The sequence below is a fragment of the Hyalella azteca genome, unplaced genomic scaffold (genome assembly GCF_000764305.2).
Source record: "Hyalella azteca isolate HAZT.00-mixed unplaced genomic scaffold, Hazt_2.0.2 contig7620, whole genome shotgun sequence".
Taxonomy (NCBI): Eukaryota; Metazoa; Arthropoda; class Malacostraca; order Amphipoda; family Hyalellidae; genus Hyalella; species Hyalella azteca.
In genome coordinates this window covers 31,184-49,096 of record NW_025937741.1, presented here as the reverse complement: position 1 = coordinate 49,096, position 17,913 = coordinate 31,184, and the positions used below count along the sequence as shown (strand labels likewise).

The 17,913-nt window shown below is 42.3% G+C and overlaps 1 protein-coding gene across 2 annotated transcripts; it reads left to right on the top strand.

The window, feature by feature from the left end:
- Positions 1-1,408: 1,408 nt before the first annotated feature.
- On the top strand, positions 1,409-16,721 carry LOC108672311 (repulsive guidance molecule A). 2 transcript variants are annotated; one of them, XM_018159952.2, is made up of 6 exons: positions 1,409-1,858; positions 2,670-2,789; positions 7,951-8,053; positions 9,085-9,202; positions 9,564-9,696; positions 16,331-16,721. In XM_018159952.2, exons 1-6 carry the CDS (start codon positions 1,604-1,606, stop codon positions 16,601-16,603), a joined length of 1,002 nt encoding a protein of 333 aa, XP_018015441.2. In that variant the 5' UTR covers positions 1,409-1,603; the 3' UTR covers positions 16,604-16,721. The 2 variants fall into 2 exon arrangements, with proteins under 2 accessions (XP_018015441.2, XP_047737272.1); XM_047881316.1 differs by having other exon boundaries at positions 9,561-9,696.
- Positions 16,722-17,913: the final 1,192 nt, after the last annotated feature.

The following is a 17,913-nucleotide window of genomic DNA, read 5'->3' as shown; positions in this document are numbered from 1 at the left end:
CAGTGGCCAGAAAACTTTTAGGTGATTCGCAACAAGTGTGGGTGAATGTGCGTCTGTTGGTAATCCGTTCACCCCACCAAGCGTGGATCTAAGATCAGTGCAACTTGGATTTGAGATCAGAAGAAGGCATGGCGATGGATACGCTGTATTATGGAAAAATTCGTACTCATGGATTAAATCCCCGTGAATTCATGAGCTCCATGAAAAGCAGCAGAACATCAGATGGCCGCAGTTTTCCATACATGTTAGAGCGTACGAGGAACATGGCTGCGCATGACAGCCATGTTGACTCATGCTGCTGCTCTCTCTCGCAGCCTGGATACGAAAGCCATCAGCCAATGCTGTCTGGATATGAAAGCCATGACTCTATACAGTCTGGATATAAAAGATACGACTCGATACAGTGTGGATATGAATGTCTCGACTCGATACAGTCAGGAAATGAAAGCCACGACTCTAAGCAGTCTGGATATGGAAGATGCGACTCGATACAGTCTGGATATGAAAGCCATAACTCTAGGTTCAAGTCCGTCGATTCTTCATCGACGCATCGTACGTCACTTCCTTCAAGATTCGACCCCGGAAATCCTCTTTCATATCAATTCTCATTTTCGAATAATTTGACATTTTTAGAGCCAATAATAAAGTTTACTCCTGCCTCCACTTCCTCCGCCTGCCTCTATTTCCTTTACCTGACTAAATTAATTACGTTATAGATAAATCAATGTTCCAGCTTGTGTGTTGACGGAAATACTGAAAATATATAATTATATTTGAAATGATAAGGCATAAATGATTAAGTCGGCATATCTTTAATACATTGTCTAAACATGTGTTGGGGCTCGGCGAATGATTTTATTTTTATATACCAGATAAGTGATTTTTGTATACCAGACAAGTATTCTCGAATTCCTACGGAAATTCAACAAAATTCAATTCCATCTGCCGTAAATACCATCAACAAAATGAATTGGTTCGAAAAATGTTGAGTGCAGTTAGAGGCGAGGGAATTTCAGAGTCATGTTAATTCTTTGAAAGAGTAATATCGGTTTGCGCTGACTTGCATATTTCGCAATACTTCGTTATGGACGAAAGAACTCTTATTTAACCGCTGTTCATTAAATCATACAGCCTTAACAGACGAATTTGCGTTTTTATTTATGAATGACATGAAACTCTGAAACTTGCTATTTTCTGTCTATCCCATTCATTTTAAGTGACAAACTTATTTCATACACTCGTGTGTATGAAATAAGTTTCAACCACACACCTTAGGTTGAAACTTCGATCAGCATTCTCTTTTTTTTTAGTTGAGCATTCCATCTATTATGTTCTTTATTCTATCCAGATAACTTTCTATCTATTTTATTTTTCCTTTCTATTTACTCTATTTTTGAATCTTCATCTTTCTCTCAACCCCATTTATTTTTATTAAAAAACTAATCTTATTCCACGCCCTCGTGTTCCCTCAGGTAGCGCGCTGGGCTTCTGCCCTCAGGACTCGTGCACCAACAAGTACATTGAGCTCAGATCTTCCCTCGGTGTCGACGAGGGCTCGAACGCCCTCTTCTGCGTGCTGCTCAGACGCTACCGCGAGTGTACGATGAACTTCGAGGGTTTGTGTCGCGGCGACATCAACTTTCATTCGAACTTAAAAGTTATTAATTCACTGCTAGCGCGGCACGAATGCTCGCAGTTTGGTGAGGATTTCGATTCCCTCATCGAAGCGTTCTCTCTGGATCCTGAGAATCCTGATTCGCAGGATACTGGAGGGTTGGGCCCATGCCATTACAAGGGCGAACTGAGGCCCAGGGCCCACTGTGGCCTCTTCGGGGACCCACACCTGCGCACGTTCAAGGTGAGGCCTTGCCACTGTACCCTAGCTGTAGTGAGAAAAATTTGTTGGTAACATTGGCCAAAAAGTGACACTCTTTCTTACCCGCAGTACGAGCAGAGAGCGGGCGTAGCACTGATACGCCCTTATGATGAGCCAAACTGGGTCATGAGCCACACGAGGACAAATATTGCATCGCGATTTAGACAAGTCCCCATCATTTTCCTGAGCGTATCTCGGCCATTTCTTGGGTCGTAACTCCCGAGGAGACGCTTTAATTTCTTCGTGGCCGCAGCCTTGTTTTTTGGGAGAGGGTTTTCTGAAACGTCGAGCAGGACTTTACTTTTCTCAAAGATGTTTTCTTCAGGGAAAAAGACTCACCTCTACGTAGTAAATTTAACTGTTAGTTGCTCAAACAGGATTTTCGAAGAATTATGATACCCTGTCTTGTATTGATCACGGATAACCTGTCATGAATCTTGAAAACCTGTCATGATAACCTGTCATGAATCAAGTTAACTTGTCGTGTACTGATCACGGACAAAATAACACATAGAGAAATAACTGAAACATTCCCCAAGTAGAAATGCAGCATTTGTCCTTGTATGTGTCATCCTGACCCAGTTTGCCCCGGCAAGAATGCGTGTATCAGTGCTACGTGCGCTTTGTACTCATTCCACGGATAAAGAAAGTGTGTCATGTTTTGGACAATGTGATCCATGCTTTTTTCTCAGAGCCCGTTTGCGAGTGCACGGTATACGTCATCGTACGCATATCAGTGCACGGTATACGTCATGACGTGCCTCACGTGACGAGTCTCACGTGTCTTCCCCAGGGGGAGTTTGTGACGTGTCGGGTGGAGGGGGCGTGGCCCCTGCTGGACACGCCCCACCTCGCCGTGCAGGTCACCAACGTCGTCGTGGGGCCTCAGCTGCAGGCCACCGCCACGTCTAAGGTTAGTGCCCAACGCTGTGGCCAACGCAGGGTCCAACGCTGTGCCTAACGCAGGGTCCAACGCTGTGCCCAACGCTGTGCCTAACGCAGGGTCCAACGCAGTGCCCAACGCAGGGTCCAACGCTGGGTCCAACGCTGTGCCCAACGCAGGGTCCAACGCTGTGCCCAACGCAGGGTCCAACGCTGTGCCCAACGCAGGGTCCAACGCTGTGCTCTACGCCGTTCATTAATTGTAAGGTGCTTGTACACGGGGCCAGTAGTGGCGGCCAGTTCAACTTTCCAACAATAACCGCTGCTAATGAAAACGCATACTGGCCTCGTGTAAAGAGTTACTGGCTTCTCCAGTGGCTAATATATAGCGCCTGTACATTACTAGCCCGTGTACAAGAACTTTTAATTTTTAGTTAGGCTTACAATTAGCGCTATGTTTGGTGATACTCACCGTATAGAGAAATACCGCTTGTGTAATAAAAAGCAAGAAAGATCGCGATTGTGCGAAAATAAAAATCGAGAAAGAATGTGGTTGTGCGTTAAAAAGACAACAAAGATAGCAGTTGGGCGTAAAAAGTTCAAGAAATATTGCGGTTGTGCGTAAAAAGTTCAAGAAAGATCGCAGTTGGGCGTAAAAAGTTCAAGAAAGATTGCGGTTGTGCGTAAAAAGTTCAAGAAAGATTGCGGTTGTGCGTAAAAAGTTCAAGAAAGATTGCGGTTGTGCGTAAAAAATTCAAGAAAGATTGCGGTTGTGCGTAAAAAGTTCAAGAAAGATTGCGGTTGTGCGTAAAAAGTTCAAGAAAGATTGCGGTTGTACGTAAAAAGGTCAATAAAGATCGCGTTTCTGCGTACGAAATATCAAGAAAGATCACGAGAGATCGCGGTCGCGAACGTTTCTTCCCCCAGCAGCTTTAATCTGAAGGATCAAAGAAGCTTGTCGGAATACGGCAGCGAAGTCTTGCTTGGAGCAAATACGGAGCCCTTGCGTGTGGATGATCAAACGGACCGTGTGAGGTAGACGGGCTACGCTTTTTTACATTTGATGAATTTAGGTGTATGGTGTAGTCGTGTTTATACTGCAGAGACATCGCACTTTTCTGAACACGGATTACTCTAGATTACGGATTAACTTTCTTAACAATGTGATCTGGTACATTTATATCAACATTTTTAGCGCATTTTCTCATTTATGAAATAATGCCCTATTGTGCTCGTCATGTCCGTCCGTCCGTCGGTTCGTCCGTCTGTCCGTGACTTCACGTTTTCGTCGACGAGAAATGCGCTCTCTGTCACTCACTGCAGTGAGTACTGAGTTATATGTGTTGATATACTACATCAATTCTAAGACCACTGGCTTGTACTGTATGGTCGCTTTACCACGCTTTTTAATCTTACTGTTCGAGGTTGTCAGTTCCACCCAAAGTTGTTTTCGGCATAGTTTGATTGCTGATCGAGGACTGCAAACTCGCAACATTATTACGCCGAATTACCAACAATCATTTATTCGCCAATTGTGCATGCAGATTCGAGCAGTTTGTTCAGAACTTAAAAAAATATAACTCAGTACAGTACTCACTGCAGTGAGCTAGTGACAGCGCATTTACTCGTCGACGAAAACGTAAAACCACGGACGGACAGACAGGCGGACGGACGGACATGGCGAGCACAATAGTGCATTTTTTCCATAAGTGAGAAAACGCGCTAAGAACGCAAATTCGCGTTGAGAAATGCATGTGGTCGTCATTTCCTATAAATTGCTGGATATGCTTGAGGATTGACTGCGGGAACATGTATGTATGGTCACGCAGAGATGCTCAACACAATATTAAGTTTCCAAGTCAATATAAAACTATTGATGCACTGAAGTATGATAGGCTAGGGTTTAGTACGACTGACTGTTGTTGCTCGGTTCGTCAGGTCTGATGTTGTACATATTTTTACTGAAAAAAATTGCATTGTATCTGATAAGTATTTAAATTACGCATCGAAAAATATTTTACTCCCGACATTTGCTAGCCGACCGACGACAGTTTCTGGCCTCCCGTGTTTCGGCGATAATTTTGAGAGGGGGGTTCTCTTGGCCTCCCTTGTTTTGCCGATAATTTTGAGAGGGGTTCCATTTGCCTGCCTTCTATCGGCTATAATTTTTGAGAGGGATTCCCTTGGCCTTCCTTATTGCAGCGATAATTTTGTGAGAGGAGTTCCCTTGGCCTTCCTTCTTTCGGCGATAATTTTGTGAGAGGGGTTCCCTTGTCCTCCTCTGTTTCGCCTATAATTTTAGTGAAGGAATCCCTGCACTTGAGTTTGTCTTTGAACGCCGCAATCGCGTTATGTTTCGACCATACGAGCGTGTTGATCGATTCAGCGATACGGCGTCCAAACAAGCCTTACCAGCAAACTGAAGGCGAAATTCTGACTCTGGCTTATCACATTCTTGCTTAGCAGTTTTGTACTTGGATGCAGATTTTGTCCATCGGAAGGATTATGTCCACGTAGGATTCTGGTCCGTCGGGAGCAGACGCAGGAACGTTGTTTTAAAATTTTTCTCTATCTTGTGTAGCTTGTCAAGCCATCCGGATAGTCTTCCTTGACAGGAAAATAATTAATTGTCAACAAAGTCCTTGAAAAAAAATAAATATAAATACATTTATTCCAAATCTGTTTGCAACGATCACAAACAGCCGTTCATTAAATTAATTTATTTAGACTCGATTTTTTTGCCCCATTTTTATGTGTCTGTTAGAACTTAGACCGCATTTTTACGTGCCCGGGAAAACTTAAGCCGTATTTTTGTGTCCGGTAAAACAGGCCGTATTTTTATGTATCCGGTAGAACTTAGACCGTATTTTTATGTGTCCGGCAGAACTTAGGACGTATATTTGTGTCTGGTAGAAGTTCTGCCGTATTTTTATGTGTCCGGCCGAACTTAGGCCATATTTTTATGTGTCCGGTAGAACTTAGGCCGTATTTCTTGCTAGGCAACGCGCAGGCTTCATCCATCATCCGCGGTTCTTATGGTCCTCAGAGACCCACCCAAACTATACACTCGGAAAAATGAGCAAGACTGTGTCCAAGTAGCGACGCACTTTTTGACTTTCTGTGGGTCATCCTGACACAGTTTGGCCCGGCATAAGGGCGTATCAGTGCAACTTTCACTCTTTAATCGTGCTGTGGGTAAGAGAGTGCGTCACTATTTTCGACAATATTACTCATACATTTTTATGAGTGATGTGAAGTTCAGTCGCCGTTCCGCCGTATTTGCTTTGCGCTCGACGAGGTCCGCGTTTTGACGGCGAGTGTGATCGATGGCGTGCGTTTGATGCCGTAATTTTTCTTCGTGCTGATGGATGGCCTTAAGCAATCGGGCAGTTTGGCGGGTCAAGAGGCGCTAGTAACTGCCAAGCCTTGGCATATCCGACCACTCGATAATTCTCGCTGTAATATTCAGCAGCTATTAGTGAGTGGCGGGACGGTCGTTTGATTTGGTGAGTGGCGGGACGGTCGTTTGATTTAGTGAGTGGCGGGACGGNTGGCCGCCATGAGCGTTGGTGGCCGCCATGAGCGTTGGTGGCCGCCATGAGCGTTGGTGGCCGCCATGAGCGTTGGTGGCCGCCATGAGCGTTGGTGGCCGCCATGAGCGTTGGTGGCCGCCATGAGCGTTGGTGGCCGCCATGAGCGTTGGTGGCCGCCATGAGCGTTGGTGGCCGCCATGAGCGTTGGTGGCCGCCATGAGCGTTGGTGGCCGCCATGAGCGTTGGTGGCCGCCATGAGCGTTGGTGGCCGCCATGAGCGTTGGTGGCCGCCATGAGCGTTGGTGGCCGCCATGAGCGTTGGTGGCCGCCATGAGCGTTGGTGGCCGCCATGAGCGTTGGTGGCCGCCATGAGCGTTGGTGGCCGCCATGAGCGTTGGTGGCCGCCATGAGCGTTGGTGGCCGCCATGAGCGTTGGTGGCCGCCATGAGCGTTGGTGGCCGCCATGAGCGTTGGTGGCCGCCATGAGCGTTGGTGGCCGCCATGAGCGTTGGTGGCCGCCATGAGCGTTGGTGGCCGCCATGAGCGTTGGTGGCCGCCATGAGCGTTGGTGGCCGCCATGAGCGTTGGTGGCCGCCATGAGCGTTGGTGGCCGCCATGAGCGTTGGTGGCCGCCATGAGCGTTGGTGGCCGCCATGAGCGTTGGTGGCCGCCATGAGCGTTGGTGGCCGCCATGAGCGTTGGTGGCCGCCATGAGCGTTGGTGGCCGCCATGAGCGTTGGTGGCCGCCATGAGCGTTGGTGGCCGCCATGAGCGTTGGTGGCCGCCATGAGCGTTGGTGGCCGCCATGAGCGTTGGTGGCCGCCATGAGCGTTGGTGGCCGCCATGAGCGTTGGTGGCCGCCATGAGCGTTGGTGGCCGCCATGAGCGTTGGTGGCCGCCATGAGCGTTGGTGGCCGCCATGAGCGTTGGTGGCCGCCATGAGCGTTGGTGGCCGCCATGAGCGTTGGTGGCCGCCATGAGCGTTGGTGGCCGCCATGAGCGTTGGTGGCCGCCATGAGCGTTGGTGGCCGCCATGAGCGTTGGTGGCCGCCATGAGCGTTGGTGGCGTTTTCACACAATTATTCTCTGAGAAAATTTCTCTCTAATTGAACGCAATGTTTCTTTGAAACCGACGTTCGTGCGCTGTACAGAAGGTAGAATCACGTACAGTTGTGAGAAATTATCAATTTGTGAGTTAATAATTGTCACTTATGATGTAGTTGAAGAATAATGTAAGAAAAACACAGCTCTGTTGATGTAGATGATGGTTGATATAGTGAACTGTAGAGATGATGGATAGTGAACCCATCACTCTTATTGTGGGTGAGTGTATAGTGAACGCATCACTGGCTGCGTTGTCAAAACCTTTCGTTTTAGCCAAATAGTTCATTATTCTTTCTTATTATATATAGGCCTGATAGTTCATTATACATTCTTATTATATACGTCGAATAGTTCATTATTCTTTGTTATTATATATACGCTATATAGTTCATTATTCATTGTTAATATATATACGCCATATTATTCATTGTTATTATATATACGCCTGATAGTTCATTATTCCTTGTCATTATATATACGCCAAACAGTTCATTATTAATTGTCATTATATATACGCTGAATAGTTCACTATTTCTCCTGTTCACTGTCCGGCAGGTGACGGTGATAGTGCGCGGTTCAGACGCGTGCGGCTCCGGCAAGACGTACGAGGCGTCGGCCGAGCAGCTCCCCAGCGCCTTCGTCGACGGCACCAGGGAGGGTGAGCTGGTGGCTTATTGTTGATATATCAGGATATAATAATATTTATTTATTCAATTTATTACAAAATACATTTATTAACTTTAATTTATTTAAATTTAATAATGGTTAATAATAATCGGTAGTAGAAGGGTGAGCTGTCGGTGGCTTATTGTTGATATCTCAAGATATAATATATTTATTTATTAAATTCATCACAAAATACATTTAATACATTAATTTATATTTAATGATGGGTAATATTAATCGGTACCAGGGAGGGTGAGCTGTCGGTTCCTCGTTAACGTTTACCCCAGGATATAATATAAAATTCTTATTTATTAAATTTATTACAAAATGTATTCGTTTATTTTAATTAATTTATATTATTAATGGTTAATATTAATCGGTACCAGCTAAGGTAAGCTGTCGGTGCCTCGCACTCAAACGAATTATTGAGACTTTTCGTACAAATAGCGATCAATTTTTGCTCTTAAGTGGGTCATCTTGACCCAGTTTGGTCCGGAAGAAGGACGTATCAGTGCTACAAGGAGCCATTGTGTCACTATTTGNCCAGAAGGATAAGTAGAATTTGAAGCAAGAAGAAGAAGCAAATTTGAAGCCAGGGGCCATGGCTATAAACTAAAAAAAACTGCGTTGCATTACATCCACGCGACAACATTTCTTCTCGCTTCGAGTCACCGACATATGGAACAGCCTCCCTGATAGCATCGTTGACGCTCCGAGTATGAACGCCTTCAAGAACAGACTAGATAAAGCTATGGAAAAATATATGTTCAGACTTGAAATGCTTAGCACCTTATCGAACTCGGTTGAAGTCTAGTAGCTACTTCAAACTATCGTCAGTCATGAAAAAGATTCGGTCGAAGGACCTGCCTTTTGATCTCCTATGGAAAAGGACAAAAATCAGCGACAGGCCACACAGGCCTACTGTTCAGCGCCGACATCACTATGCTATGAAATAGCATTAACAGATAATAATAGACTGGTAATGAATCCGTAGATTTTAAATTCCTTTCCCGTGTCCTGTAGGCGGGGTCGAGGCGTCGGGGGCGGCGGCGGTGTGGGTGCAGGAGGTGGTGCCGGGGCAGCACGTGCACGTGGGCGTGCGCGTCGTCAACGCGACCGTCTCCATCAGGAAGATCCAGAGGTACGTTAACACCGTCGTTAATAATATCAATTATAATGTATCAAATATACCTAGTATATGGTATTTTAATTATATCTTTCTTCAGTATAGCATGTATAGCATTTTTAACTATAAACTTTTTACGTTCATGAAAAAATTGTTAGTCTCATCCGCTGTATTGCATTTCTATTTAAAAATTATATTAACGTCCACGAAAATAGTATTTTTTCCAGCGCATGTGGGCTTTCTCATTAGACTAACGTAACTACTAAAGTTAATTAATGAACCTTGAGGAATTCAAGTTTCATGAAAAATGGATGATTTTTTTGTTTAATATTACTTTCGTTGTTAAATAATTGTTAAGGGGCCCAATTCCCAGCAGATATTTGTCGGTCTCTGTGACGGTGCCAGAGTCGGTGCTGGGGGAAGAGCAGGGACAGGGTCTCTGCATCACGTCATGCCCCGCGTCAGAGACGCTCAGCAGCCCCACGCATGAGGCCATGCCCCAGGCTAAAGTGAGTCATGCTCCAGGCCAGGGTGAGTCATGCCCCCAGGCCAGGGTGAGTCATGCCCCAGGCCAGGTTGGGTCATGCACCAGGCCAGGGTGAGTCATGCCCCAGGGCAGGGTGAGTCATGCCCCAGGCCAGGGTGAGTCATGCCCCAGGCTAAAGAGAGTCATGCCCCAGGCCAGGGTGAGTCATGCCCCAGGCCAGGGTGTCTATGGGATTTCGCGTTCCTAGGGGGATTGTTCCTGAGCGCCCCACCGCTGAGCTCGCGGTGTCTGACTGCAGGTCTCAGTTGTGGGGTTAAGTTGTTATTTAGGTAGGATTCCTTACATTAAGTTATTATGTAGGTAGGATTCCTTACATTAAGTTATTATGTAGGTAGGATTCTTACATTTACCTTCTCTGTCTCTCTCGTACGGGCGGCCGACGTCCCGTGTAAGCGACCTCTTGTTCGAGTGTCTTAGCTTCTGTTTGTTTTCACTTGTCCCTCCTTGTCACTTCGTCTCTTTGAGATGCTAACGCTGCTTCCTTCTAGCCAGCTTCAGCGGGCTGGACAATTGAGACCTTCCGCCCCTTGTGGGTGATGAATAACTTTATATTTTGAATAATTGAGACCTTCTTGCTGGCGATGTTATATTTTGACCTTCGGTGCGAAATAGCTTGATAGCTGAAGCGCTAGCAAACCATCATACTACTACTACTAATAATAATGGTTAATATTAATCGGTACCAGGGATGGTGAGCTGTCGCTGCCTCGCACCCAGAGAAATTATTGTGACTTTTCGTCCAAATAGCGATGAGCTTTTGCTTTTGAGTGAATCATATTGACCCATTGTTTGGTCCAGAAGAAGGACGTATCAGTGCTACATGCAGCTATTGTGTCAATAGCTGGACAGGGTTGGCAGGGTGGCCCAGTGGTAACAGTTGAAAGTACCACGATTGGAGCAGTGAGGTGCGGGGTTCGATCCCAGCTCCCTGTGAGTTTCTGGTCAGATCGGCGAGGAGGTCAGGAGGTTTAGCACAGTGGATGCTGGAGCTGTGAGTTCGAGACTGCAATAAGCTGTGAATACTCTGCGACGTTAAGAATCGGCGACAGGCGTAAAGGCCTAATCTGTAACGCAGACACCGCTAATATTACGTGTTAATTATTATTATGACATACATTTGCCTGAGTGCTGCATATGGTACAGCTGACGCTACAATTTCATCATAATCATCATTTCAAATTTCCCACCTGAGGCTGGTTTTCATGACTTTGACCAACACTTCATCATTTAAAAAATTTTTCATTTGTTTGTTAAAGGTTATGGCCTTTAATAACTTTTTACAAGCATTAATTTTCACCGATGCTGTCCATAATCGGGACACGCGCGCTGATGTCAGACATGCGCTTCATATATTCATCATTTATTCTCTTGTTATGGAGACATGCTGCGTCACTTCAATTATTACTTGTATCATCTGTGAACAAACTGCAACTCATAGGCACCAGGGCCTTAAAGGAACGAATAGCCCTGAGGACGGTTGATGTGTTCGAAGATACAGAGTTTGTAGGGTCTTTTCCTCTAACAATGGCAACTCGTCACCATAACTTTCGGTACGAATTTAAACTATTGCTGTCAATCAGTATACAAGTATACTAAAAGTAAACAAGTATACTATAACTTTTCTCGATGGTCTCTTGCTCGAACCACTGCGGTTGGTTGAAGATGTAGAAAGCGGCCACGGGGAATGTCATGTAGATGGCCATGCGTGCTACCTCAAGCTGCCAGTTGCCCATTATATCAGTAACACTAAATAGAAATGTCTGTTCGTGCAATAGATATTACGAAATGATGAGAGGAATGGGTGAAAAATGTAAGTCGATGACGTAATATTACAAAATCAGGGAAGGAATGGGTGAAAAACTGTAAGTCGATGCAGGAAATATCAAACTTGACAGAAAAATCACAATTGTGGAGGCTTGTTACAAAAGCTCGGCCGGAAAGGTGTATAAGAAACTTAATTAATATTGATGAGTATGAATAAGATGTGAATTTTTGATTATAATAATAATAATAATAATAGCGGTTTCAGCGTTTATTAGGCCGTAGGCCTGTCGCCGATTCTTAACATCGCAGAACATTTCACAGCATTTTGCCATCTCCAACAATTTTTGCCATCTGCTACAATTCTGCTGTCCTTTACCGCCCGGCCTCCTTGCCGATTCTGACCAGAAACTGGCGCACAGAGCTGGGATCGAACCCGCGCCTCTCTGCGCCAATCCTGGTACTCTGAACTGTAACCACTGGGCCACCCTGTTAAGTTGAATTCCTTCAGAGTTGAAGTCTTACGAGTCCCAATTTTCCAGAAAGAACACAACAGCTTCCTTGCTTCCGTTGGTGTACTTTGGATGTAAATACTTCGCATGCAATGAGTACAAGTACTTCACGCCGTAATGAGTACAAGTACTTCTCTAGTACTTCATGCCTACTTCACGCCGTATTCAAGTACAATAACGGATGAGTACAATCATAAAAACGAACGAATTTTTTTTCTTTAAATCCTGACACATTTTCTCACCCACAGCCCGAACAAAGAGCGTAGCACTGATACGTCCTCTGGCCGGGCCAAACTAGGTCAAGATGACATAGACAAGGGAAGTAATTGCATCATTATTTGGACAAAGTGTCCCTCATGGTCATTTCTTTGAGTGTCGCTGGGTCCGAGACTCGGGTTGGCCCGGGGGAGCGTCAAGCTTCCCCACACCATCATCCCTGCGGGCTTCATCATTCATTATTATTCATTCCGTATTCATTATCATTCATTCAGTATTATCATTCATATTGTATCGATTATCATTCGTTCAATGCTCATTATCATTCATTTAGTATTCATCATCATTCTTTCACTATTATCATTCATTCAGTATTCATTATCATTCACCCAGTGCTCATTATCATTCATTCAGTATTCATTAACCTCTCCCAACAAGAGAAAAGGTGATGGGAAATGAATGGATCAAATTGTCCTAATGCTGACTCACTTCCTTCACGTATCCTTGCTACGTCCTTCAGCAGGGCGAAAGTGGGTCAGGATGACCCACGCCGGGTGAAAAGTGCGGCCGGCTTTGTCATATTTGGACAAAGTGTCACTCATTTCTCTCAGTGTGCGCGAAGAAGTTGGATATCAAAAGACCTCCCGCAACTCAGCTGAATATATTCATGGCGTTCATATGGAGATAATACAGCTGAATATGAAGATAATACAGCTGAATATATTCATGGCAATCATACGGAGATTATACAAGGGATCCCAGGAACCCGTCACCACACACAAAAATATCTAAAAGAATATCAGCATTAAATCGTCATCATAATAAAATATCTGCAGTAAATCAGTTAACCCATTAATGCCGAGCAACTTAAACATTTGGAACCAGCGGAGAAAAATGGATTCACAATTAAATTTTATGATTAAATAAATATACAAGTGGGTAAGTAGATTAGATATAGTTAACATTACAGTTAACATTAATTAAAGTTAACATTAAATCAGTTCAGTTAACATACAAAGATAACCAGGTATCAGATACAACGGCTTGATATCATAGCAAAGAAAGGTGAGTAATTAGTTATAAAATATATTATTTATGATTCAGATTCAGAATTTTTTCGATAAAGTTAGTACTTTTAATGCTGTATATAGTATTACGTAATATAATGTTTCTAAAGGCATTTAGATTATGAAACATTTAGCCTGGTTCAAAATGGGACCAAGTTATAATTTTTCACATACAAAGAAAAATAAATATTTGAACATATTTTTATTTATTACCGTCGCAAGTGATAATTTTCTCACAGGAAACCAGAAAAGATTTCAGAAAATAATTCTCGGCATTAATGGGTTAATGAGTTACACTTCTAATTTGCAATAATGGTTAATGGTGAATTAAATATTGAATATCAATGATCCCGGTGATGAGTAAGCTGAATTGATGACTCATAAGTCACATTCATCAACATCTCTTGCACTACCGCCTAACACTCGAGAGAAAGATACATTTTTCTGTTTTTCTACTAATAATTTTTACAATTTTCCGCGACTCCAAGTAAATATATATATACACACAAATATATAGGTATGTAATGTCGGTATATATATATGACCGACACTAGACTATGTAAGAAAAAAATGAGGGTTCCCTAGGAGACTATTCACAATCAAGAAAAAAATACGAATTGATATATAAGAGGTCTGCCTTGAGCACCATTCGCTCATAAAAATAAGTGGAATATTGTCCATGTAGTGACGTATTTTTCAACCTGTGTGGGTTCTTGCTACGTGCAGAGAGTGTGTCACTATATAGACAATATACCCCATTCATTTTTAAGAATGTAGCATGACATATCTTGTGTCATTATATAGACAATATACCCCATTTATTTTTAAGAGTGCAGCATGACTTATCTTAAATCTAAATAGTACAGCGAATAGTAAGCTAGTTTTTGAGACTAGTGGTCAATTATTAATATTAGTATCTAATTGATCATTTAAGTATTAATACTCAATAATCACTAATATTATTACTAGTATCCAATCGATAATTCCTATTTCTCAATAAAATTGCAATAAAAGAACAAGTAAAATCAAAGTAATTTGACTTACTAAGGTCAAACCTTCATTATGAACATCTTCTAATCAAAGTAGTAAGGCACCTGGATATTTGGAAGTCTTTATAACCCTGCATCATACAACAAAACAATTAAAGTACACTAATTGTACGAGGTTATACGATAATCATGTCTATACACTTATTAATAATCATATTTATGTAGGTATATCACCGAATCATATCTATGCACTTACTAGTAATCACATTTATCTAATAATAACAACATTTATGTATACCTATCACCGAGCCAAGATATATTCATGTAAGATCCCTGTACACGAGGCCACTAGTGGCGGCCAGTACAACCTTCAACTGACCGCCACTACTTAGTATGAATGTAGTATGAATGAATACTTAGTATGAATGTTATATAAATGAATACTTAGTATGAATGTAATATGAATGAATACTTAGTATGAATGTTATATAAATGAATACTTAGTATGAATGTAATATAAATGAATACTTAGTATGAATGTAATATAAATGAATACTTAGTATGAATGTAATATAAATGAATAATTAGTATGAATGTATTTGTAATATAAATGAATAGTTAGTATGAATGTTTTACTGGCGCTACTACTAGCCTCGTGTACAAGAGCATTTTGATACAAATTCTTCATTTAGACCAAGAGGGCAATATTAATCATATTTTGTAATGCATAGGTAAAATTATGAGTGTACAATTTTTTATGAGTGTTCTGCTTGAGTGTACAATTTGGCACAAGCTAATCACGAACCATAAAAGATGACGGCNGCCCCAGGCCAGGGTGAGTCATGCCCCAGGCCAGGGTGAGTCATGCCTCAGGCTAAAGTGAGTCATGCCCTAGGCCAGGGTGAGTCATGCCCTAGGCCAGGGTGAGTCATGCCCCAGGCCAGGGTGAGTCATGCCCCAGGCCAGGGTGAGTCATGCCCCAGGCCAGGGTGAGTCATGCCCCAAACGAGGGTGAGTCATGCCTCAGATTCTCCTCTTCAAAGACAAAATTTGTTCGCCGGTCGTTTTTAATGAGTATATTTAAAATTAAACGTAGAAGATTGCATATCTCGACAGATTGTTCTCGTTGAACAGTGGAAATAGAATCATACGATGGACTAAATAAGGCTGCAGAATTATAGGATTAGCAATAAATCGCTAGGAAATAGGATGATACGTAACAAAACCAATTGCTGCTAGAGCCAAGGATTTCAGTATTGTCGTTCTTCCACTTCTTAGACTCTTTTATTGACGCGACTGATTTAGTAAATTTAGTTTAATTAATTCACACTGTCGCTGGAATGGCCGTGAAAATCGCCAATATAGAGGCTATGACTTGCGCGTTCGAATCTCGCCTGGCTGTAAAAAATCAATTATGCCCTACAATCGGCATCAGGCCAGACTTGCCCCTAATCTTCAACAAAGACACTATAGGTACTTAACTATACTGTACTTAACTGTTGCAGCATACTAAACTAAATATTATTGATATGATACTAAACTATACGAAATGTGATACTAAACTATTATATTACAATTAATTATTAATTAATTAGAATTAATTATATTATTTATTGATATTAATTAGATGATACCAAACTACTTGTATAATATTTTATTTACTACAATTTACAATATCTTATCATTAGAATTAATTACATTAATTATTATTATAAATTAGATGATACTAAACTATAACATTAGAATTAATTAAATTATTTATTGATATAAATTAGATGATACTAAACTATAATATTATAATGGTGAGTCATGCCCCAGGCTAAGGTGAGTCATGCCCCAGGCCAGGGTGAGTCATGCCCCAGGCTAAGGTTGATAAGGTTGATTATTTATTGATATAAATTAGATGATACTAAACTATAATATTAGAATTAATTACATTATTTATTGATATAAATTAGATGATACTAAACAATAACATTATAATTAATTACCTATTATTTATTGATATAAATTTGATAATACTAAACTATAATATTATTCTATTGTGTCAGGCACAAGAGCTGTGCGCACAGCACAACATCACGGACAGCTTCCTGGACGCGTGTGTGTTCGACTTGGTCGCTACGGGGGAGACCTTCTTCAGGGACTCTGCGTCTGCTGCACAGTCGGAGCTGTGGTCCCAGGACCCGCAGACTGCGGCCTCCACACTCAGGAACTGCACACAGTGGCCCTGCACGTGGCCCACATCTGCCACTGAATCTCTGGGACCACTGCTGGCGATGGTTGCTGTGTCAGTGGCCGCCGCTCTGTTGCCACTGACTTAACCATCTGTCATGGTCGCCGCTCTGTTGCCACTGACTTAACCATCTGTCACGGTCGCTATTCGCGATTGGCAAAAATATTCAAATTTGAGGGAATTGCGAAGCATCGATTTTTGTACTGGCAGCTNTGGTCGCCGCTCTGTTGCCAATGACTTAACCATCTGTCACGGTCGCTATTCGCGATTGGCAAAAATATTCAAATTTGAGGGAATTGCGAAGCATCGATTTTTGTACTGGCAGCTTATTTGAGGAAAAATATCGTAAACTTAAGTCAATTACGTGAAGAACATAAATAATATTAAACAGCATTTTATATCTATTAATATTGGTATCGTTAAAACTTTGATTGTTACCAACATGCACCTTGTCTAGCATGAGGAGGCAATATTGAAGGCCATGGATACAAATGGCGTGAATATTACACAGATATCAATGAGAACTATATCCCTAAAGCCACCAAAAAAGAGTTCGCGCAGATTTTTAATATAATCTACTTGCATTAGTTTCTGCAAACAGTTTCAGTTACTTGCAATCTAACCTGAAGCTCCTTGAATTTTCCCTCCGCTATGTGTGTAAAATTCAAATTTGCAATCGCTCAACCTCTTGCTTGAATTTCTTCAACCACCCTGGATTGCAGAGAGAATGGGTGGAAGAGAGAAGGAATAGCGAGTTTCCTCCATGTCGGATTTATGCCTTTCTTCCTTCCAATTTCTACTAGTAAAACTTGAGTCAAGTTTTTAATAAAATTTGAGTTAAGTTTTGCAGTTCATGAATATTTAAAATTGCGTCACAAATAATGACCAGTGTAAATAAGTTACGTACGGTACGTCACTCGTTGACCATTATACTGTTAGTACTCCATACCATCTGATCTCGTGTACTAGTAAGATTTCTGTACAATGTACATAGTCCCGAGCGCATGTTTTGTAATAACGCGCTGCCTTCGCCTCGTTACTATATTAATGGTGCCGATACACAAGGCTTCTTTTGTTGCAATATATGCATAGCTGCATTGAATTATTTATAATCTTGTTTCCTATTTTAATTAATTACTTGATATTTTGTTATTTCTGGTCGACGTACATCGTCTGCCGTTGTTTCAACATTCCATTAGACATCGCCCAACCACCCCCAAGGGTTACAATGCATATGGCTGCCCCCGGTCTTTTACTTGGTTGTGTTTTGTACAGAGTTTGAAGCGGTATTTTTAAGATGATCTAGTCAATATAAATATACAATAGACTTCAGTAAGTTACATTAGGGTAGATTGGAAATACCCTCTCTCAGTACGCATGGTTGCATCGAGATGTATA

Excerpts from the sequence above, each read along its gene's own strand:
- LOC108672311 (XM_047881316.1), top strand. The coding sequence starts at position 1,604 with ATGAACTTCGAGGGTTTGTGTCGCGGCGACATCAACTTTCATTCGAAC. Across the intron at positions 2,790-7,950 it reads AGGCCACCGCCACGTCTAAG|GTGACGGTGATAGTGCGCGG; the intron begins GTTAGTGCCCAA and ends ACTGTCCGGCAG. Across the intron at positions 9,697-16,330 it reads AGGCCATGCCCCAGGCTAAA|GCACAAGAGCTGTGCGCACA; the intron begins GTGAGTCATGCT and ends CTATTGTGTCAG.